The sequence below is a fragment of the Nycticebus coucang genome, chromosome 8 (assembly GCF_027406575.1).
Source record: "Nycticebus coucang isolate mNycCou1 chromosome 8, mNycCou1.pri, whole genome shotgun sequence".
In the NCBI taxonomy this organism is placed as follows: Eukaryota; Metazoa; Chordata; class Mammalia; order Primates; family Lorisidae; genus Nycticebus; species Nycticebus coucang.
In genome coordinates this window covers 49,243,150-49,270,217 of record NC_069787.1, presented here as the reverse complement: position 1 = coordinate 49,270,217, position 27,068 = coordinate 49,243,150, and the positions used below count along the sequence as shown (strand labels likewise).

At 44.8% G+C, this 27,068-nt stretch overlaps 2 protein-coding genes and 1 long non-coding RNA gene across 3 annotated transcripts in view; 2 read left to right on the top strand and 1 right to left on the bottom strand.

Moving 5' to 3' along the window:
• The window catches only part of LOC128591331 (uncharacterized), a 75,368-nt gene that overhangs the window by 4,479 nt on the left and 43,821 nt on the right, over positions 1 to 27,068 (bottom strand). The gene's annotated exons all lie outside the window — the stretch shown is intronic.
• Positions 8,377 to 9,087, top strand: LOC128591228 (60S acidic ribosomal protein P1-like). The gene has a single exon (XM_053598675.1). It carries the CDS (start codon positions 8,484 to 8,486, stop codon positions 8,826 to 8,828), a length of 345 nt encoding a protein of 114 aa, XP_053454650.1. The 5' UTR covers positions 8,377 to 8,483; the 3' UTR covers positions 8,829 to 9,087.
• Positions 22,800 to 26,763, top strand: LOC128591233 (uncharacterized). The gene is made up of 3 exons (XR_008381553.1): positions 22,800 to 22,945; positions 26,301 to 26,485; positions 26,742 to 26,763. It is a non-coding gene; the product is annotated as an uncharacterized LOC128591233 (long non-coding RNA).

Genomic DNA, 27,068 nt, shown 5'->3' with positions numbered 1-27,068 from the left:
GAGAAAGGACTAGACAGCTGTCAGACATTTTGAGAGAGACCCACAGTAGGTACACAGAGGGGTACACTGCAAGCATCCAGGTGCTGTAGATTAGACCTAAGGGCCAGCTCTGACTGAGAGCAAAGGACAGCAGTCATCCACATTACAAATGAAACTCTCTTTACTTTGTGAGGATTCCTACAGCAGATGATTTGGACAATTTTTTCCACCCCAACTTGACTTTTTCCTGTTATAATAAAAATCTAGCACAGTGAAATGTTAATATGTTTAACAGAGATAGAGCTGAGGTAGCAGAGAAAACCCACATTACTTCAAGGTCTTGTGGACCTGATGGTAGGAAGCTTGCTGTGTTATTTTTATTGTACTACAAAGCAGTCACTGTCTGCCTTGCACAAAATATGGTAAATTGTTTGTAAGGCTAATTTGAGGCATAAAGCAGCAATATTTGTGAATGCAGATGTTTTTAGCACATCTGTTCAACAATCTCATGCTTTCTTACATACCCACACCTTTGCCACCTGGATGAATAAATATTTTCAATTGCAATGGCTAAGTCACTTAAACATCCAGGAGCTGGGAACTGGAAGGAAGGAGCTGGGGTAAATTTCCCAGTTGAGCATCCTTTGGCCAGCGGTGTCCAGAGTGGCCATTTCTCAGCTGTCTCTCCCTGCAGGAGTGCCTTCCAGCCAGCAGACAGGTGGCGATGATATATGCCCCTTGCGCTGAAGAGCAGATAGAGCGAGAAGAAAAATGAAGGGATTTGCCAAGCCCTTTGTGCGGAATAGAGACCTCAACCAAAGGAAGTGGAGCGGAGCCATTCATCTTGGGCCTACCATCGTAGCTCCTTTTCTGGTGCTCTTGTGACCTGCCTTTTGAGCTCTGTGTCAAGGCAGTTTATAATGTAAGACCTAGGACCAGAGTTGTTTAACCTTGGCACTATTAACATTTGGGACTGATAATTCTGTGTGTGGGGAGCTGTCCTGTGCATCACAGAACATGTAGTTACTCCCTACTTCCTACCCACTAGCACCAGCAGCAACCATCCTCCTCTAAGTTTAGACAACCAAGAATGTCTCCTGCTGTTGCTAAATGCGGATAAAAGCACCTCCAGTTGAGAACCACTGATCCAGAGGATGTGATTTTTGAGCCACCTGAGCCAGTCACTTGTTGGCTACGGCAGACAGCACGTGGCTTAAAGTGATGAGCTTTGGCATACTTCATGTTGAAAAGTATAAAAGAATGATCAAGAGTCTGGCTCTCCCAGGTTAGTAATTACCTCTGTTGTTATTAATTTTCCAAAGCAACCAAGTCAAATGAGTCATTATTATCTCAATCCCTCTGCCACGGCTGATTGATTTTGCCCCCCTATTGTTTCTAATTCCATGTAATGTCTGATTACACAGAGAAGCATTCAATACAATTCTCATGTAAGAGTCATTACAAATAGGCTTATTTCTCAGCTGCAAGTAGGTACAGACGAAAGGTTTTATATCACTTTATTGAAATAAATGTCTTACTAGAAGAAAAATGCTCAAGCCCTCCACAGATTGATAGTGTGGTACAAAAAGCCAACATAAGTCAATACAAGCACCTGATGATTTTTAAATATGTTTAAGATGCATATCTATGATTTGCTTGCACTTATATTGTACAAATTAGGGCATTGATTCAATGAAAAACACTTTAAGTAACACATATAGTTCTTCTCATTGGAATTCTTAGTATACATCTGTTGGCTCTGTGTGATATTTACACCTATCTGAAAAGACATCAGGAGCTTCCCATCTATCTTGGGGACAAACTTTGACAGATATATAAAATAGTAAACATGACAGAGGTAAAGTCTTTATCTTTATATAAGGCTGCATAATATTCCATGGTGTACATATACCACAATTTATTAATTCATTCGTAGATCGATGGGCACTTGGGCTTTTTCCATGACTTAGCAATTATGAATTGGGCTGCAATAAACATTCTGGTACAAATATATTTGTTATGATGTGATTTTTGGTCTTCTGGGTATATTCCTAGTAGAGGAATCATAGGATTGAATGGCAGATCTATTTTTAGATCTCTAAGTGTTCTCCAAACATCTTTCCAAAAGGAATGTATTAATTTGCATTCCCACCAGCAGTATAGAAGTGTTCCCTTTTCTCCACAAACACGCCACCATCTCTGGTCTTGAGATTTTGTGATATAGGCTAATCTTACTGGAGTTAAATGATACTCAAAGTCGTTTTGATTCTCTGATAATTAAAGATGATGAGCATTTTTTCATATGTCTGTAGGCTGCGCGCCTGTCTTCTTCAGAAAATAAATAGCATGAAACCTTTTCAGAAGCTTAAATATTAGCAAATCTAGTTCTGAATTTTAGAAAGAAGAATAAAAAGTAGACTCAGTATACCATTGACCAGTGTATTAGTAATAATCTCAGGAAATTTTGACCATGAAGGAACGGCGGCAGGCCTAAAAATTTCATCTTAGATTCATCTAAACTTGGCAGTTAGCACTCAGATGTGCTGAGGTTGTTTCTACTAATTGACTATATCTGTTGAATAGGTGGCTCATAGTCAAAATCTTAAGGGCAGTTAGAAGGCAAGGAGGCTTATAAGGACCTTTGAGAATAGGGTAGTGCAGGATTTTTGTATACTGAGGATTCAATACTGCATGAAATGGGTACCAGTCTCCATGGGGCATTTTGAGAGACCTGGGATGTTAAGAACCTATTAGAGCAGAACCTCCATAGCTGACCATCTCCCTACATTGACTATATCCTTAAACTGACCTAATTTTCATAGACCAGGCATGCACCACATGTATGTATCAGTATGGTAGTTACTTATGTTGACCACCTCTGTATGTTGACTGTTATAGTCCCTTGGGTGGTCAACTGCTGCTTTTAAATCCTCAGAAAGGAAATAGCAGAGGATATTAACAAATGGAAGAACATACCATGCTCATGGATGGGAAGAATCAACATTATTAAAATGTCTATACTTCCCAAAGCAATCTACCTATCCAATGCCATCAAAATACCAACATCGTACTTTCAAGATTTGGAGAAAATGATTCTGCGTTTTGTATGGAACCAGAAAAAAACCCATATAGCTAAGGCAGTTCTTAGTAATAAAAATAAGGGGGCATCAGCATACAAAATTTTAGCCTGTACTACAAAGCCATCGTGGTCAAGACAGCATGGTACTGGCAGAAAAACAGAGACATAGACACTTGGAATCGAATTGAAAACCAAGAAATGAAACTAACATCTTACAACCACCTAATCTTCGATAAACCAAACAAGAACATACCTTGGGGGAAAGACTCCCTATTCAATAAATGGTGTTGGGAGAACTGGATGTCTACATGTAAAAGACTGAAACTGGACCCACACCTTTCCCCACTCACAAAAATTGATTCAAAATGGATAAAGGACTTAAATTTAAGGCATGAAACAATAAAAATCCTCAAAGAAAGCATAGGAAAAACAATGGAAGATATTGGCCTGGGGAAAGACTTCATGAAGAAGACTGCCATGGCAATTGCAACAACAACAAAAATAAAGAAATGGGACTTCATTAAACTGAAAAGCTTCTGTACAGCTAAGGAGACAATAACCAAAGCAAAGAGACAACCTACACAATGGGAAAGGATAGTTGCATATTTTGAATCAGACAAAAGCTTGATAACTAGGATCTATAGAGAACTCAAATTAATCCACATGAAAAAAACCAGCAATCCCATATATCAATGGGCAAGAGACATGAATGGAACCTTCTCTAAAGAAGACAGACGAATGGCTAACAAACACATGAAAAAAAATGTTCATCATCTCTATATATTAGAGAAATGCAAACCAAAACAACCCTGAGATATCATCTAACCCCAATAAGAATGGCCGACATCACAAAATCTCAAAACTGCAGATGCTGGTGTGGATGTGAAGAGAAGGGAACACTTTTACACTGCCGGTGGGACTGCAAACTAGTACAACCTTTCTGGAAGGAAGTATGGAGAAACCTCAAAGCACTCAAGCTAGACCTCCCATTTGATCCTGCAATCCCATTACTGGGCATCTACCCAGAAGGAAAGAAATCCTTTTATCATAAGGACACTTGTACTAGACTGTTTATTGCAGCTCAATTTACAATTGCCAAAACGTGGAAAGAGCCTAAATGCCCACCAACCCAGGAATGGATTAACAAGCTGTGGTCTATGTATACCATGGAATACTATTCAGCCATTAAAAAAAATGGAGACTTTACATCCTTCGTATTAACCTGGATGGAAGTGGAAGACATTATTCTTAGGAAAGCATCACAAGAATGGAGAAGCATGAATCCTATGTACTCAATTTTGTTATGAGGACAATTAAGGTTATTGGGGTGGGAGGAAAAGCAGAAAGAGGGACGGAGGGAAGGGGGTGGGGCCTTGGTGTGTGTCACACTTTATGGGGGCAAGACATGATTGCAAGAGGGGCTTTACCTAACAATTTCAATCAGTGTAACCTGGCTTATTGTACCCTCAATGAATCCCCAACAATAAATAAATAAAAAAAAAAAATAGCCGGGCATTTTGGTGAGTGCCTATTGTCCCAGCTACTTGGGAGGCTGAGGTAAGAGAATTGCTTAAGCCCAAGAGTTTGAGGTTGCTGTGAGCTGTCACAGCACGGCACTGTACCAAGGGCAATATAATGAGACTCTGTCTCAAAAAAAAAAAAAAAAAAAAAACTTGAAATGCCTCTGAATGGTATGTATTATTAAGTTTTTAGTTAACAGAATTTTTGTTAGATTAATTCTTTAAGAATGAAACTACTTTAATTTCTCCATTTTTCTCCAAAGAATTTAAAAAGTATGGGTTCGAGATGGAGCTGCATATTTTTATGGCCCCATCTTCATTCGCCCAGAAGAGACAGAGCATGAACCCACAAAAATGTTCTACAAAAAAGAAGTATTTCTGAGTAATCTGGAAGAAACTTGCCCCATGACATGTATTCTAGGTAAGTATCTGTGCTTTTTCATTTAATCACATTTATTCCATAAAAACTGATTGAGTACTGCTGTGCTAGACACTGTTCTGGCTGTTATGTATATAGCAGTAAAAAAATGTAAATCTCTGCTCTCTTAAAGACTTACATTGGGGCAGAGGTTGGGGAGTCAGTAAATAAATTAAAAAATAAGTACATAGAACATCAGGTAGTAATTAGGGCTATGAATAAAATTAAAGCAGTATAATAGGATAGAGAGTAGTATTAAGGTAAGGTCCTGCAGTCAGACAAAACTTCACTGGTAGGAGACTTGTGAAAAGAACCCTGAAGGAAGCAAGGAAGAAAACCACTTGCATATCTGAAATTTTACTCCCTTTAGACACAACAGATGCCAGATGCAAAGGCATATTTGAGAAACAATAAGAAAGCTGGGTAAGGCCAGGCACAATGGCTCATGCCTGTAATCGTAGCACTCTGGAAGGCTAAGGCGGGTAGATTGCCTGAGCTCAGGTGTTGGAGACTAGCCTAAGCAAGAGTGAAAAACTCTAAAAATGCCCAACTCTAAAAATAGCTGGGCATTGTAGTGGGAGCCTGTAGTCCCAGCTACTCTGGCGGCTGAAACAAAAGGATTACTTGAGCTCAAGAGTTTGAGGTTGCTGTGAGCTGTGATGCCACAGCACTCTACCAAGGGCATCAAAGTGAGATTCTGTCTCAAAAAAAAAAGAAGAAGAAGAAGAGTGGTTAAGGCAGGACAGGGGAATGTGATAGGGGATGAGCCCTCTGAGGTGGACATCTGATCATGGTAGGTTCTGTAGACAGAGTAGATGGGAAGTCCTGGAAGGGGTTGAGCAGAACAGTGGTATGAGCTGAAACATACATTAGAGGAATCACTATGGCTGCTGTATGGAGAATATGTTGTAAGAATAAGGTAAGAAACAAACCAGTCAAAAGATTTATAATCTCTGTTGGACTCTTAACCCTCGTAACGTTATTGTCCTGCATTCCAGACTCCTGTTTCGATTTCTGTTCTGTCAAGTATACCAAGTGTTTAGGGTAGTGTTTTCTTTATTAGATCTAATTGTATGCATCACATACCAGGATTATTTGATAGCTCAGAGTACATGAGCCCATCACAATGCATGGTTTTGCCTAATTTTAGCAGATGAGGTCTCACTCTTGTTCAGGCTGCTCTCCAACTCCTGAGCTCAAGCAATCTGCCTGTCTTGGTCTATAATCCCAAAGTGCTAGGCATGTGCCACCTTGCCTGGCGAGGAGAGTCTTTCTAAATGAGCCTTTCTAAATGAGGTTTTGGGAAATACATGCTTCCTCATCCCTTTTTCCAATACAGTTAAATCATATATTTCATAGAATACTTTGGAGTTTCTTCACATATTGACATCACACACTGAAAATTTGTGAGTCATCTTTTGAAGTATATTCTGAACTATTTTTTAGGCATTTGGGGATTAAGTATAGATGCAGTTAAATAAATTAAAAATTATTTCGTTTTAATTTAACAAAAAAAAAATATCCAAAAGCATGTTTTTATTCACCTATCAAGTTATTTCGTTCAGTAGACTTAATGTTTTGGGAGTTGGGGGAGGTTTGTTGTTGTTGAGACAGTCTCTGTTTATCCATGCTAGAGTGCCATGGTGTCATAGCTCAACAGTGACCTCAAACTCTTGGGCTCAACCAACCCTCTTGCCTCAGCCTCCCAAGTAGCTAGGACTACAGGAGCCCACCATAACTTGCAGCTAGCTTTTTTTTCTATTTTTAGTAGAGAGGAGGTCTCATTCTTCAAGCTGGTTTTGAGCTCAGGCAATCCACCTGCCTTGGCCTCACAGAGTGCTAGGATTACAAGCATGAGCCACGGCGCCCAGCAAGACTTAATGTATTTTCAGTACATACTGAAATAACTTGTCTAATTTCTGCAGAGAAATTACTAATTTTCTACTTGTTCTTCATTTCTAAACAAAATTTGATCATTTGATTTTTTTGTGTGTAGTTTATTTTCCTCTTCTTCAAATGTTTACTTTTTTAGATACTGTTAACATTGAATTATTAAATATTCCTGCCTATAAAAACTATTATGATTAAGCCATCCATGGTGACCTATAATTCTAGCATTTTGAGAGATAGGCTCACTTGAAGCCAGGAGTTTGTGAGACCAGCCTGGGCAACACAGCAAGACGCCGGTCTCTTCAGAAAAGAGAAAAATTAAGCCAAGCACGATGGCTCGTGCCTGTAATCCTAGCCCCCTGGGAGGCCAAGGTGGGCAGATGGCCTGAGCTCACAGGTTTGAGACCAGCATTAGCTAGAACTAGACCCTGTCTTTAACAATAGCAGGATGTTATGACAGGCGCCTATAGTCCCAGCTACTTGGCTGAGGCAAGAGAATCGCTTGAGCCCAAGAGTCTGAGGTTGCTGTGAGCTGTGATGCCATGGTATTCTCCCAGGGGGCAACAAAGTGAGACTCTGTCTCAAAACAAAAAAGAAAAATTAGTCAGGCATGGTGGTGCGTGACTGTAGTCCCTGTTACTCAGGAGGCTGAGGCAGAATTGCTTGAGCCTAAGAGTTTGAGGTTATAGTGAGCTATGATAATACCACTACACTGTACTGGCATTTTTTTTTTCTTCTTTTCTTTTTGCAGTTTTTGGCCAGGGCTGGGTTTGAACCCACCACCTCTAGCATATGGGGTCGGCACCTTACTCCTTTGAGCCACAGGTGCCACCCCTGGCGTTTCTTTTCTTTTTTTTTTTTTTTCAAAAAAAAAAAATTGGCCCAGGAAGTTGACTCACACCTGTAATCCTAACACTCTCAGAGGTTGAAATGGAAGGATTACTTGAGGTCAGGAGTTTGAGACAAGCTTGAGAAAGAGCAAGACCTTGTCTCTACTAAAAATAGAAAAAAATTAGCCAGGCATATTGGCAGGCACTTGTAATACTAGGCAGGCCCAGGCTGGGTTCAAACCTGCCAGCCCTGGTGTATGTGGCCGGAGGCTTGAGGCAGGCAGATCACTTGAGCCCAGGAGTTTGAGGTAGCAGTGAGTGTGATCATGCCACTATACTCTAGTCCAAGGCTACAGAGTGAGACTCTGTCTCAAAACTATATATATATATATATATATATATATATATATATATATATATATATATATTTAGAACTTAATAAAACAGTATAAAAATTTGCTTGCAAATATTCTATAGTTAAAACCATAATTTTTAATGAATATTAAATGTTTTAATTAAGTCTATCAAACCTTAGCACTGAGGGAAATTTTGACATCTTAAAATTTCAATTTCTGGATGCCACAGCAGTCTAACCTGAGCAACAGAGTAGGATTCTGTCACAAAAGAATAAAAATTTCCAGTTCCTCAGCTGCCGCCAGGGTGCTTGGTTCTTCTGAGAAAGCTAAGGCCGCGTTGGGGTGAGGCCCTCACTTCATCCAGCGACTAGCACCGCGCCTGGCAGCGCTATCTCAGTACTCGCTCACGCCATGGCCTCCATCTCAGAGCTCGCCTGCATTTACTCAGCCCTCATTTTGCATGACGATGAGGTGACCGTCACGGAGGATAAGATAAATGCCCTCATTAAAGCAGCTGGTGTAAATGTTGAACCTTTTTGGCCTGGCTTATTTGCAAAGGCCCTGGCTGATGTCAACACTGGGAGCCTCATTTGCAATGTAGGGGCTGGTGGACCTGCTCCAGCAGCTGGTGCTGCACCGGCAGGAGGTCCTGCCCCCTCCACTGCTGCTGCCCCAGCTGAGGAGAAGAAACTAGAAGCAAAGAAAGAAGAATCTGAGGAATCTGATGATGACATGGGCTTTGGTCTTTTTGACTAAATCTTTTTTGTAATGTGTTCAATAAAAAGTTGAATTCTGCTGTCAAAAAAATTTTTTTCCAGTTTCTAGGCCAGGCATAGTGACTGATGCCTGTAATCCTAGCTAGCAGTTTGGGAGGCCAAGGTGGGAGGATCGCTTGAGTGTTTTGAGACCAGCCTGAGCAACATAGCAAGATCCCGTCTCTACAAAAAATAATTTTAAAAATCAACTGGATAGGCTCAGCACCTATAGCTCAGCAGCTAGGGCGCCAGCCATGTACACCAGAGCTGTGGGTTCAAATCCAGCCCCAGCCTGCCAAACAATGACAACTACAACCAAAAAATAGTCGGGGGTCGGCACCTATGGCTCAAGTGGTTAAGGCGCCAGCCACATACACCTGAGCTGGTGGGTCTGAATCCAGCCCGGGCCCGCCAAACAACAATGATGGCTACAACCAAAAAATAGCCAGGCATTGTGGCAGGCGCCTGTAGACCCAGCTTCTTGGGAGGCGGAGGCAGGAGAATCACTTGAGCCCAGGAGTTGGAGGTTGCTGTGAGCTATGATGCCAAGGCACTCTACCCAGGGCGACAGCATGAGGCTCTGTCTCAAAAAAAAAAAAAAAAAAAAATAGCCAGGTGTTTGGCAGGCACCTGTAGTCCGAGCTACTTGTGAGGCTGAGGCAAGAGAAGTGCTTAAGCCCAGGAGTTTGAGGTTGCTGTGAGCTGTGACGCTACGGCACTCTGCCGAGGGCAACAAAATGAGACTGTCTCAAACAAAAAAAAATCAACTGGATGGGGCAGAGCCTGTAGCTCAGTGGGTAGGGCGCCATCCACATAGACCACGGCTGGCAGGTTCAAACCCTGCCTGGGCCAGCTAAAGCAACAATGACAACCACAGCAAAAAAATAGCTGGGTGGGCTCGGTGCCTGTGGCTCAAGCGGCTAAGGTACCAGCCACATACACCTGAGCTGGCGGGTTTGAATCCAGCCCGGGCCCGCCAAACAATAAGGACAACTACAACCAAAAAATAGCCGGGCATTGTGGCAGGCGCCTGTAGTCCCAGCTACTTGGGAGGTAGAGGCAAGAGAATCGCTTGAGACCAGGAGTTGGAGGTTGCTGTGAGCTGTGAGCTGTGATGCTACAGCACTCTACCCAGGGGGACAGCTTGAGGCTCTGTCTCAAAAAAAAAAAAAATAGCTGGGTGTTGTGGCAGGTGCCTGTAGTCCCAGTTGCTTGGGAGTCTGAGGTAAGAGAATCACTTAAGCCTAAGAGTCTGAGGTTGCTATAAGCTGTGATGACCCGGCACTCTACCCAGGCCGATGCAGTGAGACTGTCTCAAAAAAAAAAAAAAAAAATCAACTGGATGTGGCTGCACACACCAGGATTCCCAGCTACTCAGGAAGCTGAGGTGAGAGGATCACTTGAGCTCAGGAGTTTAAGGTTCCAGTGAACTAAGATCATGCCTGGGTGACAGAGGGAAGCCCTGTCTCAAAACAAAAAAATTCCAATTTCTGTTTCTGTCTGCACTTTAATTTTCAGCTCGAAGACGTGACATCCATTTGTCAAAAGAACGAGAAAGCCGCCTACCCTCTCATTGGCTGAAAAGTAAAGGGGCCCACACCACCATGGCAGATGCCCTCTGGCGCCTTCGGGATTTGATGCTCAGAGACACCCTCAACATTCGCCAAGCATACAACCTAGAAAACATTTAATCACATCATTGTTTCTTTTATAGAAGCATAACGAATTGTGGAACAGTAGCCATTTTAGTTACTGGGGGTGGGGGAAAGGAACAAAGGATAATAATTTTTATTGCATTTTACTGTACATCACAAGGCCATTTTTATATAAGGACACTTTTAATAAGCTATTTCGTTTTTGTTATATTAAGTTGACTTTATCAAATACACAATGATTTTTTTGCATATGTTTCCTTTGTTTAAAACCAGTTTCATAATTGGTTGTGTATGTAGACTTGGAGTTTTATCTTTTTACTTGTTGCCATGGAACTGAAACCATCAAAGGTTTTGTCTTGGCTTGGGGTTTGGGGGCTCTTTTTGTTTTGGGGGGTTTTGTTTTTATAAAAGAACAAACGAAATGGAGAAAAAATACACACCAGAGTTTACAGATTCGTTGATAATGAAATGTGAAGTTGTTCCTAGTTTACATCAGACAGGGGAGTGTACTTGTGTTTGTTTCATGTGCCTGAATATCTTCAGCCACTTTCCACAAAAGCTGTTTCTTATAAGTGAAGTGACGTGCTTCTTTTGAAAGGTGGTTATGTAGGTTCAGATATGTGGCAGACATGGCACATTTGCTCTGTCAACTCAGAGGCTCATACAGAAATCTGTAATCAGTGTTGTTCATCTGTCTGCAGCTAGTGTACTTCTTGGCCACTGAGAGGGAAAAGCTTTTTTTTTCTTGTGCTAAGTTACACATCTTTGGTGTCAGTGATTTTTCCAGACTTGTGCACAACCTTGAATTATATTTAGTCCTAAAGGTAAGTTTAAGGGTACTTTTGATTTATTCATAATGAATTCAGAATTTATGTCTATACGTGTTAGATGATATAAAATTTTAAATGTTTCATTGAAAAACATTGAAGTTCATCTTGAAGAAAGCATTAAAATTTGCATGGAGGTGATTTGTTTAAAACATAATACCTGACCTAGCAGAGGAAGGGAGTGTGTTAACTAGATTAAGAGCTGCATCAGAAATATAATTGTGAAAGGGTAGATTACTTGTATATCCAAATATGTTTTAGTATTCTTTATTTCCTTATTATCAGACGTGGCATTTTTGTCTTCTAAGTTTTAGAATTGTAATTCTCTCTTTTTTAAATTAGTTTCTCCAATGAACTTGGATTTTCTTCTTTTTTCTTTTTTTATTAGAGGGTTATAATTCTCAATCAAAAATCTAATACTTTCTAAAATATTTTCTGAATTTAGCTTGTGTTTATGAATTACAGGAGAAGGGAAATTATAATTTAAGAAAATTCTCACTGGAAAGACTATTACAGATCCCAAACAGTTGAGTTTGGTGGTCCTCTCTTTCTTATATGACCCTAGAATCAACATTTGGAGGTAGTGTATGATACACAGTAAGAAGCAACAAACATGGAACATTATTTCACTGAGGGTATGTTTTTGAAATCTGCTTATTGTAAGAGGGGTGGTTGCCATTGAGAGCTTCCACTGCTGTCTGTAAGTTGAGAGTGACTCTCAGAGGACACTTCTTTCCTTTTAATCTGCTATGAATCAATACCCAGATGTTTAATTACTGTACTTATTAAATCATGAGGACAAAAGTATAGAATGGGAAAAGGTCTCTTATTATAGCTAGATACTTTAAATACGGGAGGCCCTTGTAACTTAATTGCCTTTAGTCAACCACTGGATCTCAATTTTCATCAAGTATTTTAAATAATTTTGAATTTTAAAAAAGTGTATTGCAATAGTATGTCAGTAACCTTATTGTTAAACTGAATCTGATAAATCTTCAGTTCCTAGTTATTTGGGCCATTGAATCATCATGGACTGTATAATAAAATCAGATTATTTTGTTCCTTAGACATCCTTGAATTACACCAAAGAACCTGAAATTTAGTTTTGGTTAAATTATTTATTTATTTCATGCATTCGTTTTATCCCCCTTTTTAGGTTTGGATGAGACTTCTTTGGGGTGCCTCTAAAAACTCTTCACTGTGGGCCAATCAGGGTATCAGAAGCCAGAGCATTTCTTCAGGCTCCTTCCCAGCACCTAGAGGTGCTACAGAAATCATAGATCCAACCAAGGGCTTCCCTAAAGCAGTGCAGAGCTGGCCCAGGGTGCCACTAGAAAGGCCCTAATTAAGTTTTTTTTTTTTTTTTAAAAGACCTATGTATTTATTTTAGAATCATGTCTGTTATATATTAACTTGGAAAGTATCAGTTAATATTTAGGATAAAAGATCAGAGGTCAGCCATCTTCAAAAAAAGAAAAATCCAGACAAAAGAAAAGTTTAAGTAAACTATGTATCTTTTCTTCATAAGTTACAGGAACTATAGTAATGTGGTTTAGAAAGTATAACGGCCTGAATGTTTTCAAAATGTTAAGTCCCTGTGGAGAATTGTTTATATGGGGGAAAAACCTATAGATTTAAAATAGTATTTGTTTGTCAGCCAACTGATTTAAAAAAAAAAAAAAAGGCTTCTGTTGGTTTTTTAACCTACCTTTTCCTTCCTATGAGGAAGAATTAAGGGGGGACAATTATTTGTGTAAAATCCCCAAATTGGTGTTAATGACTTTTCAGCTTGGACGTCTTCAGAACTGATTAAAACTTGCTTTATTCTAATTTCTGTATCATATCATCATCTGAGGTTTAAGTGGCAACTAGTCTTATAACATGTATGTATCATGTTTGTTCACCTAAAGCTTTTTAATCCAAATAAAAATGGAGTTTGCAAAGTGATTCGGATTAACCAGGTTTGGTTGTTCTGTTAAAGTTCTGTCAGATGTTAGTTGCAAGCAAATTTAACTCCTGCAAGCCCTGATTTCATGCTGACAAGAATATGGCTGCCAATTTAAGAAAAGGAAGCTCCTCGGGTAGAGATGAAAGTCAGTATCCAGACCCCCGGTTCAGAACTCAGGCTGCATTAACACAGATGCCATATGTGGTCAGACTGCAGCCTAAAGTGCCCCTCACCACATGGCTCAGACTGGCAGTCAAGGAATTCCTAACATGTCCTCAGGATGGGCAGAAACGCAGGTTGAAGTTAAAATTGGAGCAAGCACTGCATAGCGAGGGCAGAAGGTGAGGAAAGCATGGCCTCCATCATAAAGCAGTATAACCCACTTCACATAGCTTATCTGTGGTCAGGAGAAACAGGTGGCCCAGATTGTGTCTTTAACATGTTTATAAACTCTTAAAACATAACCACACTTTAAATAGAAAGTGTTGGCAAAATCAACCAACTGTTTTCCTCTAACATCACTTTGCAAATCCCTGTGCCTCTGTTCTCTTGAAAATTTAAAATTGTACTGCCATCTACGCTCAGGAGGATTACTTTGAACGATCATTGATCTGTAAACATCCCAGCTGAGCACTATGAGCAAACAAATATTGCCAAGTATTACTCTTATTTCTTTTTTAGTTTGGAAGTATGTTAGGTCAACTGAATGAAATTTCAGAACCAAACAAATGGGGCGGCCCCTGTGGCTCAAAGGAGGAGGGCGCCGGCCCCGTATGTCGGAGGTGGTGGGTTCAAACCCAGCCCCAGACAAAAAACTGCAAAAAAAAAAAAAAATGAACCAAACAAATGAATAGACCATTCCTTTTCCCTTTTGGGGTATTTTGCGTTATTAATGTCTTGTGGATTGCACATAAATGTGACAAGAATCCCCAAGTTTAATATTGTGAAGTGTGAAGATTAAGCACTGATAGTGCTTTACTGGGAAAGAAATTGCTTTGGAAAACACCATGGTCCAAGAGTGTTGTGTGTATGCGTGTTTGTTTATATTTATTTATTTTTGGAAGTAGGGTCATGTTCTATTGCCCAGGCTGGTCTCAAACTCCTAGCCTCAAGCAACCCTCCTATCTTGCCCTCCCAAAATGCTGGGATTACAGGCATGAGCTAACACACCCAGCTAAAGAGTGTTTTTTTTTTTTTTTGGGGGGGGACACAGTGTCTCATGTTGTCACCCTCAGTAGAGTGCTATGGCATCATAGCTAGCACCAACCTCAAATTCTTGGACTCAAAACTATTCTCTTGCCTCAGCCTCCCGAATAGCTGGGACTATAGGCACCTGCCACAATGCCTGGCTATCTTCTAGAGACAAGGTCTTGCTCTGGCTCAGGTTGGTCTCAAACATATGAGCTCAGGCGATCCACCTGCCTCGGCTTCCCAGAGTCCTAGGATTACCCGCATGAGCCGCCATGCTTGGCCAAGAGTATATTTTTTTAAATGAAGGAACTCAGTGTGAAAAATTCTTACACATAAAAAAGAGACTAAGCATGACATTAGGTAAGACTTCCAAAATAGAACTGCTAGATGGACAAAAATAACCATCATTTATTATGGATTATGTGCCTGACTTAGGTACTTTCCCTATAAATTCATATGATAAAGTGATGTTCCAAGGCTCATGTTCTTTCCCCAGCACCACAGTAGAGGTAGAGTTCTAACAGTAAATGCTCATTAGTTTTTCATCAATCTAGAATACGTGCTCTAGTTTTTGAAATTTAAGTTATTAAAATTTTTACCAGCTCGACATCTACAGCTCAAGCAGCTAAGGCGCCAGCCACATACACCAGAGCTGGCAGGTTAGAATCCAGCCCAGGACTGCCAAACAATGACAACTACAACCTAAAAATAGCCGGGCGTTGTGGCAGGCGCCTGTAGTCCCAGCTACTTGGGAGGCTGAGGCAAGAGAATCGCTTAAGCCCAGGAGTTGGAGGTTGCTCTGAGCTGTGATGCCGCGGCACTCTACCCAGGGTGACAGCTTGAGGCTCTGTCTCAAAAACAAATAAATAAAATTTTTTGCCTTGTATTTTACACTAGGGGCACTGTCATTCTGTAATCAGCATATTAAAGCATTGCAATTTTCACGTTAAAACTTATAGCTTGGTAGACAAAGGTGAGTTCTTACTCCTAGCATCCAAACTAATGTGCTCTGAATTGCTGTGCTACTTGCCTTAAAGTGAGAAGTTGTCTTTAATTTTTAAAAGTTTTTGTCTTTCAATATATCAACACTCTAATGGAAAGAAAAAGAAAGGAAAAAAATGAAATGAGGAAGAAAACCCTAGAGGAAACTAATTCAAAATTCAGGCTAATGGTTCTCTCTAGGGTAGAAGCAGGAAGGATAGGCCAGGGAATGAACCCACAGCAGATACAGAAGTTGGCTAATGGATTTATTAGTGTTTACTGTTATTCTTTGGCTGAATGTGAAAATACAACGAACGTTGGGTGGTACTGATTATTACCTGCCTTCACATTCAAGCTGTTTCCCAACAGTGACTATGGGCTTGCTGTAGATAGTGCTTTAACGAGATTTGAGCAGTTAGTGGTTGTTTACTGAATTGGTTCTAACATAAATGGACTAACTTAAATTAGAAAAAAGTCTCTAGAAAAAACCAGGAGACGTGTTTGTGGCAGAGATCATTAACTTGAGGATATCTTATGGCCTTAAACATGAGCTTGCTTATACTTGTGCAAAAGAAACTTTTTTTTTTTGCAGAGGTTGGGAGGAGGGACACCCCAGGTAGAGCACAGTGGTATTATCATAGCTTAGTGCAACCTCAGACTCCTGGGCTCAAGTGATCCTCCTGTCTCAGCTACCCCAGTAGCTTGTCAGGTGTGGACCACCTGGTTAATTGTTCTATTTTTAGTAGAGATGGGGTCTTGTACTTGGTCAGGCTGGTCTCAAACTCCTGAGCTTGGCCTCCTAGAGTGCTAGAATTAATAGGCTTAAGCCACCACACCCAGCCAGAAACTGTTTTGAATTTAGTCTTAAATAGTATTTTATTGTTTAAAAAATGATTTGAATATGATTATCCAAAGCATGGCAAGATGTCTTTGCTCTTTCTACCAGTCTGACCAAAACTTAAACGGAGTCAAATCCCAAATCTCTACAGACTAAACTTCTCATTTAGCTCAAGTCTGTGGTGGTTTTACACTGCGTAGTTTCACTTTCTTATGGAAGAAGCAATTAATTGTCCATCATTAGATGCTGGATGAAGGAACAGCAAGCATCTTCATCACAGAAAGGTGTGAAGTCCTCATGGAGGTCTAGCCCTTGTATGTTAGTGGACCCAGACAAGGGATGGGTTTATTTCTGTTCACAACACTATCATCAGTAATATGTAGTCAGTCAGGAATTCCCACTATCCTAAGAAAAAAGATTATAATCCAGTAGCTGGAAGAGATTGTAATCTGCATAATTATCTAGGTTTAAATGATCTGGCAATGGAAAAATGTCCATAATTTAATTTGAATTCCACAAAAAAGTAAATAAGGTTACAAAGGGGCTTCACAAACAATTCAGACTACCCCGGAAAGCATCCTAATTGACCCTTGAATTAGCAAAGTAAGCATTAGATAATATCTTAGCACACCTTTTAGCAATGTTTTAAAATATTTTATGAACTAGATTCACTGGGTAAGTGTTTTAGGAGGAAATAATTTTCTCACAAGTCCTGCCCAGTAGTGAGTCAGGAAATACTCAAGCAGAAATGGTAAAACCATGAAATTTCTTTGTAAAGACAGTTCTTAGATTACTGTAAAGCTGCTAAAGGACAAGCTGTGTAAGAACAAGTGATCTGAAACGTACATTTTTACAGGTGTTGAAACCAACAGTGAAAATCCATATCCATTTTTTTGACTGCTGAAGTTTAGCCTCATTCATCTTCCAGCCTTCTTTGATAACTGTCTTTCTGAGGCTTTTCTACGGTAGACATCATCTGTATCAAATAAAAAATTTGCTTAGACTTTTTAAAAACTGAAGACTTTAAAATACTGAGATCTGAATAATTCAACCAATAGTCTAGAAATGTCTCCTATTTCAGATTCTTAGTGTTTTAACTCAATGCCAAAATAAGCTCAATTTTTTTTCTCATTTTGAGACAGTCTCACTCTGTCACCCTGGGTAGAGTGCCATCATGGTGTCATCACAGCTCACAGCAACCTCAAACTCTTGTAATCAAATGATCCTCTAGTCTCAATTTTTAATACAGATGCAGGTCTCTCTCTTGCTCAGGCTGGTCTTGAACTCCTGAGCCTAAAGGATTCAGCCACCTTAGCTTCCCAAAGTGCTGGGATTACAGGCATGAGCCCCTGCATCCAGCTCAAAATAAGCTTAATTAAAACAGAATCTGAGTTAAATGAGGACTATGTTAATGGAATTCTAGACTTAAATAGCAAAGTAAGCATTAGGCCACATCCTAGCACACCTTTTAGCAATGTTTTAAAGCTTCCCTCACTTGCTTCTCCCCCACAAAGTCTGTGTTCTGAAATCATCCTACTTAACTAAAACCTCAGAGTGCCCCCTCAGGGGCACTTCTTGCCCTAGTTCCATGCTTCTCCCTCTCCTATACCCAAAAGCCTTCAGGTGGGGAGGGGCAGTCCATTTCTTCACTCTCAACTGCTTCTTTTCCAAACTATTGATTCTCTACCCTCATTTAAAGACATCTCTTCCTTTAGGGCTTAGGCCATTTGACTTTTACCTCCTATGCACTGGCACCTGCTCTCTGCATCTTCAGTCATTGAAAGTGAAGGCCTCTAGTTTAGGTTTCTTGCCCCTGTCTCCAGACACCACTGCTACCCAGGGGCTGAAGCTCCAGCTCCCTTCACCTCCAGCTTCTCTGTCACTTGGAATGCTCGTATGAAGCAAGTCTGCTCAGACCACACCTCCTGTCCTTGGATCTCACCAACATTTTCCCCAGGTTCTGTCTTCCCCTTCTTTTTCTTTTCTTTCTTTCTTTTTTTTTTTTTTTGAGACAGTCTCACTATGTTACCCTCAGTAAAGTTCTTTGGCATCATAGCTCACAGCAACCTCAAACTCTTGGGCTCAGGTGATTCTCTTGCCTCAGCCTCCCAAGTAGCTGGGACTACAGGGGCCCACCACAATGCCTGGCTAGCGCCTGGCTATTTTTTGTTGCAGTTGTCATCGTTGTTTAGCTGGCCCAGGCCAGGTTCGAACCTGCCAGCCTCGATATATGTGGCTGGCACCATAAACACTATGCTACAGTCGAGCCTGTCTTCCCCTTCTTCCTGCCAAATCAACTGGCATTCCTTCACACTCTTGTTAATGTAAAAATCCCCAACCACAGATTAATCTGACCACCTCCCTTCTCCAGGCCTCACCCTACTTGCTATGCACTGCAGGACCAACTGATGCCTCTAATTGGGTCCACTGGGATGCCTGACAACCCTGTTCCTCAGAATACCCTTCTTCACCCACTCTCAAATGGCCTTGAACTCCCCCTTCACAGGGAAGAAGTCATCAGTAAAGAACTCATCCAGCTAACTAAGAAGACCTACTCCTGCCATCCGGCTTTGATCTCTTTCTCTTCCACTCTCTCAAGGGTCAAGTATCTCCAACCTCCCTCCACACACCCCTCCCGGATCACCTTTTGCACATCCTCCAGTCTTTCAGGGGGTAGAGAGGTTACAGCCCCTTTACGGAGTCAGACTTCTTTAACTGCCTGTCATCTGTGATTACAAACTTACCTGATTTCCACATTGGCCCTGCCCATTCTCAGCCATCCTTAAAATATTGGGGTTTGATTCTGACTTTCATCACAATTTGCTTGTGAGTGGGTCCACTTATCCAGATTTCTGCCCTAGATATGCCTCCTGAGTTTCACATTTGTATAGATACCTCCACCTTAGCACATCCCAAATGAAGCCCAGGTTCACCCTGCCTGTGTTCAGGAATTATACCACCCCTGCTGTCGTACCTGAAGCCTCCACTCCTCATCTACCAAGTCTACTCAATCACGGGATGTCTCTAATTCCACCTACCCCTTGGCATCCCTTCTGCCCCCAACCTACACCAGCTCACTATCTCAAATCTGTACAGCCATACAGCCTAAATGTTGTGCCAATCTCCTCTCCACAGAGACAAGGAGCCATTCTCCCAAGTGATAATCCCCTGCTTAAAACCCTTCAATCTTAGGTGGCTCAGTGGGTAGGGCACCAGTCCCATATACTGAGGGTGGTGGGTTCGAACCTGGCCCCCACCAAATTGCAAATAAAAGGAAAAAAAAGAAAATAACATAATATGGGGTGGCACCTGTGGCTCTAAGGAGTAGGGTGCCGGCCCCATATACCAGAGGTGGTGGGTTCAAACCCTGCCCCAGCCAAAAACTGCAGGGAAAAAAAAAAAAAACCTTCAACCTGGGCAGGGCCCGTAGCTCAGTGGGTAGGGCACTGGCCACATACACCTAGGCTGGTGTATGACAAATGCAACAACAACAACAAATACCTGGGTGCTGTAGTCCCAACTACTTGGAAGGCTGAGGCAAGGGAATCGCTTAAGCCCAAGAGTTTGAGGTTGCTATGGCACTCTACCAAGGGCAACAGAGACTCTGTCTCAAAAAACAAACAAACAAAAAAAACCCTCGGGCGGCACCTGTGGCTCAGTGAGTAGGGCCCCGGCCCCTTATGCAGAGGGTGGCGGGTTCAAACCCAGTCCCGGCCAAACTGCAACAAAAAAATAGCTGGGCGTTGTGGCAGGCGCCTCAGCTGCTTGGGAGGCTGAGGCTAGAGAATCGTGTAAGCCCAAGAGTTAGAGGTTGCTGTGAGCTGTGTGACGCCACGGCACTCTACCGGAGGGCAGTACAGTGAGACTCTGTCTCTACAAAAAAAAAAAAAAAACCTCAATCTTTGTGATCCATTCTTGGTTCTCCAGTCCCTTTGACCCATGCCCAAGGACCCTTCTAGCCACTTCCCCCTCCCTCACTGTTCGTCTGCTTCAATCCTCAAACACAGAGCATACTCTCAGACAAGTCCCCATGTCTGCCCTTACCACTGCCATGAAGATACTTTCAACTCCACAAACCCCCTCATCTGGCTGACACCTAATCACTCTTCAGGTCCTCCTTTACTTGGTAACCACTTCCAGAAGCCTTCCTTGCACTTTCTAGTCCAGTTGTGGTGCCCACCCAAGATTCTTAAGTTCCTCTCATTTGCCTCTCACAACACTGATCATGCTTAATGGTAACTGCATTATCTGTCTTTCCCATTACAGAACTTCTGGAATGAGGAACTCTATCTTATTCATGATATCCTCTCAGAGGTGCTCATTCAATACAGATACAGATGGATGGATGATCACAAGGACTAAAATTAATAGAAGCTGCCATGTACTGGGCACTTACTGTTCTACAGGCACTTGTAGGTGCTCTATTCACAATTAATCACAGAAAAGCGTGATGGTCAGAGCTTTTGACAAACCACAGCCCTGCTCTCCAAGCTCAATTCCCAGTGGGTATTGAGGGAATGGGGGACTTTCTCTGAATCCAATGACACACGCCTGGAGCATGATAACTGATCAATTAACATTAGCTACAGTATGAGTTACGATAATTATAACGATCTGCTGAACCCTGGATCTTAACATTTACTCTCTTAATTTAAGTCAAGAGATTAAGCCACATACCGGTTCCCCGAAAATAAGACAGTGTCTTATTTTAAGGTGTGCTCCCAAAGTTGCGCTAGGTCTTATTTTCAGGGGGACGTCTTATCTTTCCTATAAGTAGGTCTTATTTTCGGGGAAACAGGGTAGAAGCAGAGCTCTGAGTCTAGAAGAGCCTCCACTCATCATTACATCTTCTCATGCTACTCACTGTACTTGATGAAGGTTTCTGTGAGGGGCTGTCACACCATTTCCTAGAGCTAAAATAACAACTAGAGGAACAGCTTTGAGAGTGAAAACAACTATTAGACAATCTTAAGAAAATTAGATGAAACCTTACGGCAAATGAGGAGTTTGATGATAGGGACCCAAAATATACAAAAACAGACTGGAGGAGATAGAGCGCCATTGCAGGGCCCCCAAAAGAGTCAGAGGACTGGAGTGAATGGCCTGAACTGCTGCCTATAACCTGGCCAAGACGCCTCATTATGCTCTGAGTTAACTGCGCCTGCGCCACACACTCCCACCGCAGCTTGTTGTTGGTTCTCTTTTTTCCTGGTGTTTCTGAGGGCTGCATGACATAGGCTGTCCACGTGCCTGGAGACGATTCATGTTGGGCCAGGTCCCCAGCGCCCTCCTAAGTGGAACCCTTGGGGAGGCCGCCACCCGAGCCCTTGGCTTTGATCCTCACCAGTGCCGGGCAGTGTCTGGCACACTGCATGTCTTCATCCAAGTTTCAGTAGAGCTTCAAATACACATGTACCCTGACCCCCGGGAAACAACGCTTTCCCAACTAGCTGGCTCCCCACCCACAGGGCTCACCAGTGCAGGATCGGCCTCCTCTGGGCCCAGGCTCAGCTTGTGCAGGCTCAGAAAATAGATAGGAATAGAAGAAATGTGGGTGGACAGCAGTTCCAAGACGTTAAGAGGAATTTCCTAGGAAAGTCTAGCGATATTGCTAGAAAAGACCAGGCATCTCAAGAGAGGGCCTGAGCCTGAAGCCAAGAGCTGAGTGGATCATGCAGCCATTTGCTGTGGTCAGAACCAAGTGGGTGCAGTGACCCCTGCCCCACTGCTCTGCAGCGCACGGCCTAGTCATCCTGCTCTGAGTTGTAAGGGTCACCCGGAGGTACCCGGAAAAGGGCTGCTCAGTGGACGTTGACTGCACTTCAGGTCCTGCGGTCTCACCCAGTGTGGGACCGGCACTGGGGAGAGCATGGAAAGGGGTCTTTATTCGCTAGATGAGTTGAAACAGCCCAGGCTCTGGTAAGTGGGCAGATAGGGGCCGGAGGCGGGGAACAGGACTCTGGGAAAGGGGGACAGGTCCTGGGGAAAAGAAGCACACGATCAGGGGCCAGAAGGACCCAAATGCTTAAGGAAAGGGCTGGAGGAACCAGGAGCTCAGGGAGAGGCGGAGGATCCCGGGGTTGGGTGGACCCGCCGCGCTCCGGCCCTCTCCTGTGCCTCGGTGGTACGGAGCCTCACCAGGACTGTGGCTCTTAGGCCCTGCGACTTCCGACAGAAGGGGCCACCATCACCACCGTGACTACCGAAGGGGGGCGCAAAGTCCTCCGCCGCGCGGGAGCTGGGGGGTAGGGGCCAGGGCGTCCGCCCCGCCCGCCCGCGGGGCTCCGGACCTCCCGCCCCCCGGACCGCACCCATTGGCCTGACAGGCTCCGCGCGCCGCGCCCATTGGCCGGCTGCTGTGAGGAGCACTGGGGCACCGTGGCGGGCGCGCAGTCGGAGGGCGGAGGGCGGCGGGCTGGGCCAGGGGTCGAGGGCTGCGCTGGCGGCGCGCAGTGGGCATGGCGGGTGCCGGGCTGCGGGCGGCCCCTCTGCGCTGGCTTCTGTGCGGAGGCCAGGGCGGGCCGCAGGCTGCCTGGTCCTCGCCCTCCTGTCCTAGCTGTGGCCCCCCGGGTCCCGGCGCCCACTGCCCTGGCTCTCCGCGCTCCGCGCCAGCCGGCAGCACGGAAGTCAACTCACACTTGTGGGCTCGCTACCAGGACATGCGGAGACTGGTGCACGGTGGGTGAGCAGGAGCGGTACGTGCGCCTGGGGGTGTCTCCCGCGTGGCGGACAGAGCGCCAGGGCACCACCCCCGAGCGGTCGCGGGCGTCTCGCTGGGGCCCCGGAGTCCGAGGGTCGGTCAGCTTTTCCGGAAAGGCTCGGGCGGAAGGCTTCTTTCCTGGCTCGGTCTACAGGAGCTTGAGGCTCCTGAAGTGGCCGCACTCTTTCCTTGGGTTCCCGCGTGCGGGGAGGCCGTTGCGGAAACGCCCCCAAGCCCTTGTTCTGCTCGGGTCCTTAGTGTTGGGGGTGGGGGGTGGGGTGATATGGACAAAGCCAGACAGTGGCGTTCGTCCGGACAGGCTCTTGGGGACGGCCCTACCTAAGCTGACGCCGGCTGGACTTTTCAGACGCTCTTGATTTCACCCTGGAGGTTCAGCGCACTCGCAGCCCACAAGGCAAAGGCATTGGTGAAACCAGACCAAGTCCCCCAGTCCCCTGTAATCCAGAAGGGCTACTACAAACCTTGACCAGGGCTGCGCGAGGCGCTTACCCTAGGGTGCTCCTCTAACTCTGCCAAATGGGATGATGAGCTCTGAGACACCCCTTCCAAAGCAAGGGCAGCCTGGGGTGCACTGGGGTAGCCAGAGAGCTGAGAGCCCTGGACATCTGCCCACTTATCTAGATATGTCTAGTGGGACCCTGCCCCTGCAGCAGGCACATGTATGTGGTTTGGATTTGTGGGCCTTATCACCACTGACCAGCTGGATGAACCTCGGGGAGCCTCATGCTCTCAGACCTCTGCCCTCAAGCTCAAAACACAGTCTTGGGACCTCTGTCACAGATTGTGGTGATAACTAGAAAAGAGCCAGGCCAAGAATGGGCAGGGTAGGTTCAGAGGAACCCCAGGGTTGATGTGGCTTTCATTGTCTGATAGACAAAGTAGCCCTGTGTGAAAGAGTCCAATGGACTGGACAGGGGCTTCCACTGCATCTGTATGAAGACGTAGGGAGTCATGGGTGACTGAATCTCATTCTTGACAAGCTAAAGGCAGAATAGTGGAGTCCTATAAGCAAGGGTTGTTGAATGGTTGTTTTGAGGCCCAAGATCGGCCCTACCTGGCCTGTGTGGTGACATTGGAGGGCTAGGCTTAGGGGCACGCAGATCTCAACTCCATTGCCAACTGTTCAGTAGTTTGGAGCAAGTCCCTTCACCTCCCTGAGCCCCAGTTTCTTTCTCTGGACAATGGAGGAATAAGTGTGATTACATTCCAGAACTGGAAAAAGGATTAAACAAGACAGGTCTCCAAGGCATCCACAAGTGAGTGTCATGGCTGCCAGGAAAGGGTTGGCCCCAGGACCTGGACCCATGGGCAGATGTGGGAGCTTGGGGCTGAGGAGAGAGGAGAGTGAGGGCTGGACAGTGAGGCTATAAAGGTTGCAGGCCAGTTCAGGATAGTGGGGAGGGCACATCCTCGCCTGGCTCTACACACCACCACCACCCTATGGAAGAGAGTGGGACCCTGTGACACCTGAGCTATGGTTTCCTTGGTCCAAAAATTGGGTCAGGAAGCTAACTCCTTCCTCATTCTGCTTTATTCCTCAGAGGATTGTCTGTCCCTGGGCCCCTAGGAAAATTCTCAAGGACACAGGGCAAGGCCTGGATTTAGTCAGGGTCATGGAGAGGGTGAGGCTCAGGGTCCTGGCAACACCAGGTGAGGGGCATCTGAGAAGCAGCTTCCTAGAGGGCTACAGTCAGCTGTGTCTCACGTGCATCCGAATGAAGAGTGTCCTGTCTGTACCCATGGATCTGCAGAGCCGCTGCTCTGTGCTGGCCTGGGAACCAGCCACACCTACTCCCCCACCCACACACTGCACTTGGCTACAAAAGAAAGGGGTAGGGGCAGAGCCCTGTGTTCCCAAGGAGCCTCTAAGGCAAATGCTCTGGGCACGGGAGCACATCAGTGAGGTGTCTGCCTCTTGACTGCAGCAACTGCCAGACATGCTGTAAGGCCAGGGGCTTCTCTGTGTTTGGGGCTAATTGTGCCTGAGACAGGCATCCTGGAGACTTGGACCTGGGGCCTGTGCAAGGCAGTGCCCTGTGCACCTAGTCCAGCCTGCTGTCCCCTCCCTGTATCCCCTATTCCTGGAGTGACATGGAGAAATTGGGGATAGGGAGCTCATGAGGGTCTTGAGAGGTACATGATCTATTTAATCCTGCATATGTGCAGGGTGGGAATGCCCCTTAGTAAATATGTAGGTCAGTACAATTTTTATTACCCCTTTAGAGATAAGGAAACTTAGGTCTGGGATATGAGGTGATATTCCTAAAGTCACAGCCATGAAAGGGAGGGTATGATCTCATCCTCAGTGTCTGTGCCCTTTTCACCACATCCCTTTTCCCATCAACCTCTGCCATTAAACAGATGGGGAAATCAAGGCAGGAGACCTGGTACCAAGGAGCCCACTCTGCTGTTAAGTCAACTGTGGCCCTTTGGGAGCGGCCAGAGACTTGGGGAGGGGGCATGACTGCATCCCCAGAAGGGAACAGCCTGTGTTCCAGAACCCAACTTCACACCTTCCCCCCTGTTGTAATTAGCAATGTTCCCTGGCTAGAGCCAGCAAATGTCATTAGGTGGGCTGGCAGGCAGCTGAAATCTGATTAGAGGGAACCTGGCTCTCTGGGCTATAGCAGGTGCTTAGACCCAGCAGCAGAGGGGCTCCCCACCCCACTAATGTTTCTGAGCCCCAATTCCAGCTCAGGCAAGATGGAAAGACAGCACAATGGCCTCAGCCACATAGTCTGGTTCAGACAGAGCCAGCACCCTCTGGGTTGGAGTCCCCCTGTGCTATCCCATGGAGATGGCCCATGGGCAGCTGGGCAGCTGAGAGAGCAGTTGCTGTCCAACAGGGACCAGACAGTGGTGCTCCTGAGTGGTTTTTGAGCAACAGGAAAGATTTGCACTTTAGACAGGCCCAAGAGCAGCTGTTCTGGGCTAGACAGTGAAGAGCTGAGTGCCAGCCTGCCTGCCTCCAGGGTGCTGCCAGGGCTCCAGCACAGCTGTGTATCTCATGGGGCTTTATGGCAAGAGCCTGGAGGAGACACAGGCAGGTATAACTAGGGTGCCCAAAGGGAGGAGCTCCAGTTATGGGCTCAGCCCACTGCCAGCTCTACCTTACCCAAATCACGTGACTCTGGGCAAATGACTTCTCTCCAAACCTCAGTTTCATCATCTACAGCATTAGGCTGAGAATTGCAATTGTGAGGTATTTTATGTGGCTTACAGAGCTGGGCACCAGTCAGGTACACAGGATCCACTAGTTGCTGTGGTGTCACCATCCTCATTGTGCCACCTCTTTGCATCTCCTGCTTTTAGACCTCCTGCCCCCTGAGGTCTACAGTCTCCTGAACCCAGCAGCTATCTACGCCAACAATGAGATCAGCCTGCGTGATGTCGAAGTCTATGGCTTCGATTACGACCACACACTGGCCCAGTATGCAGATGTGCTGCATCCTGAGATCTTCAGTGCTGCCCATGACATCCTAACTGAGCACTACAAGGTGAGACCAGCCAGGCAGGGGCCTCTGCCACCACCAGGTCCCGGAGGCTAGAAGGTACAGCTCATCCCTTTGGGTACCCCAGTTATACCTGCCTGTTTTATTGTCACTGCTCCAGAAGTGCAGCTTGGTCTAAGCCCAGGGCTACCCTGGCCTGGCAACTGCTCTGGGAAAGTAGCTGGATTGACCCCCTAAGATGGCCCTCCAGCCAGGTTTGGTAGTGCTACTGGCTTAGGCCTGGGCTTCTTTACCCCAACAGTACCCAGAGGGGATTAGGAAATATGACTACAACCCCAACTTTGCTATCCGTGGCCTCCACTATGACATTCAAAAGGTGAGTGGCTAGATGTGTATAGGGGCTACTTCCTAAGCCTCCTCTCCTCTAGAGGGGTTTTCTCACCTGACTACCTCCTCAGCCTCAAAACAATAGCATCCTCTTGGTATGCATGATCCCCTGGATACCATCCATCTGGGGCTTTGTGTGGGGTAGAAGAAGCCAGCTTAGGGCCAGCATCAAAACTACCTCAACACCGGCTCGGCTCCTGGGGCTCAAGCGGCTAAGGTGCCAGCCACATACACCTGAGCT

Excerpts from the sequence above, each read along its gene's own strand:
- LOC128591228 (XM_053598675.1), top strand. The coding sequence starts at position 8,484 with ATGGCCTCCATCTCAGAGCTCGCCTGCATTTACTCAGCCCTCATTTTG.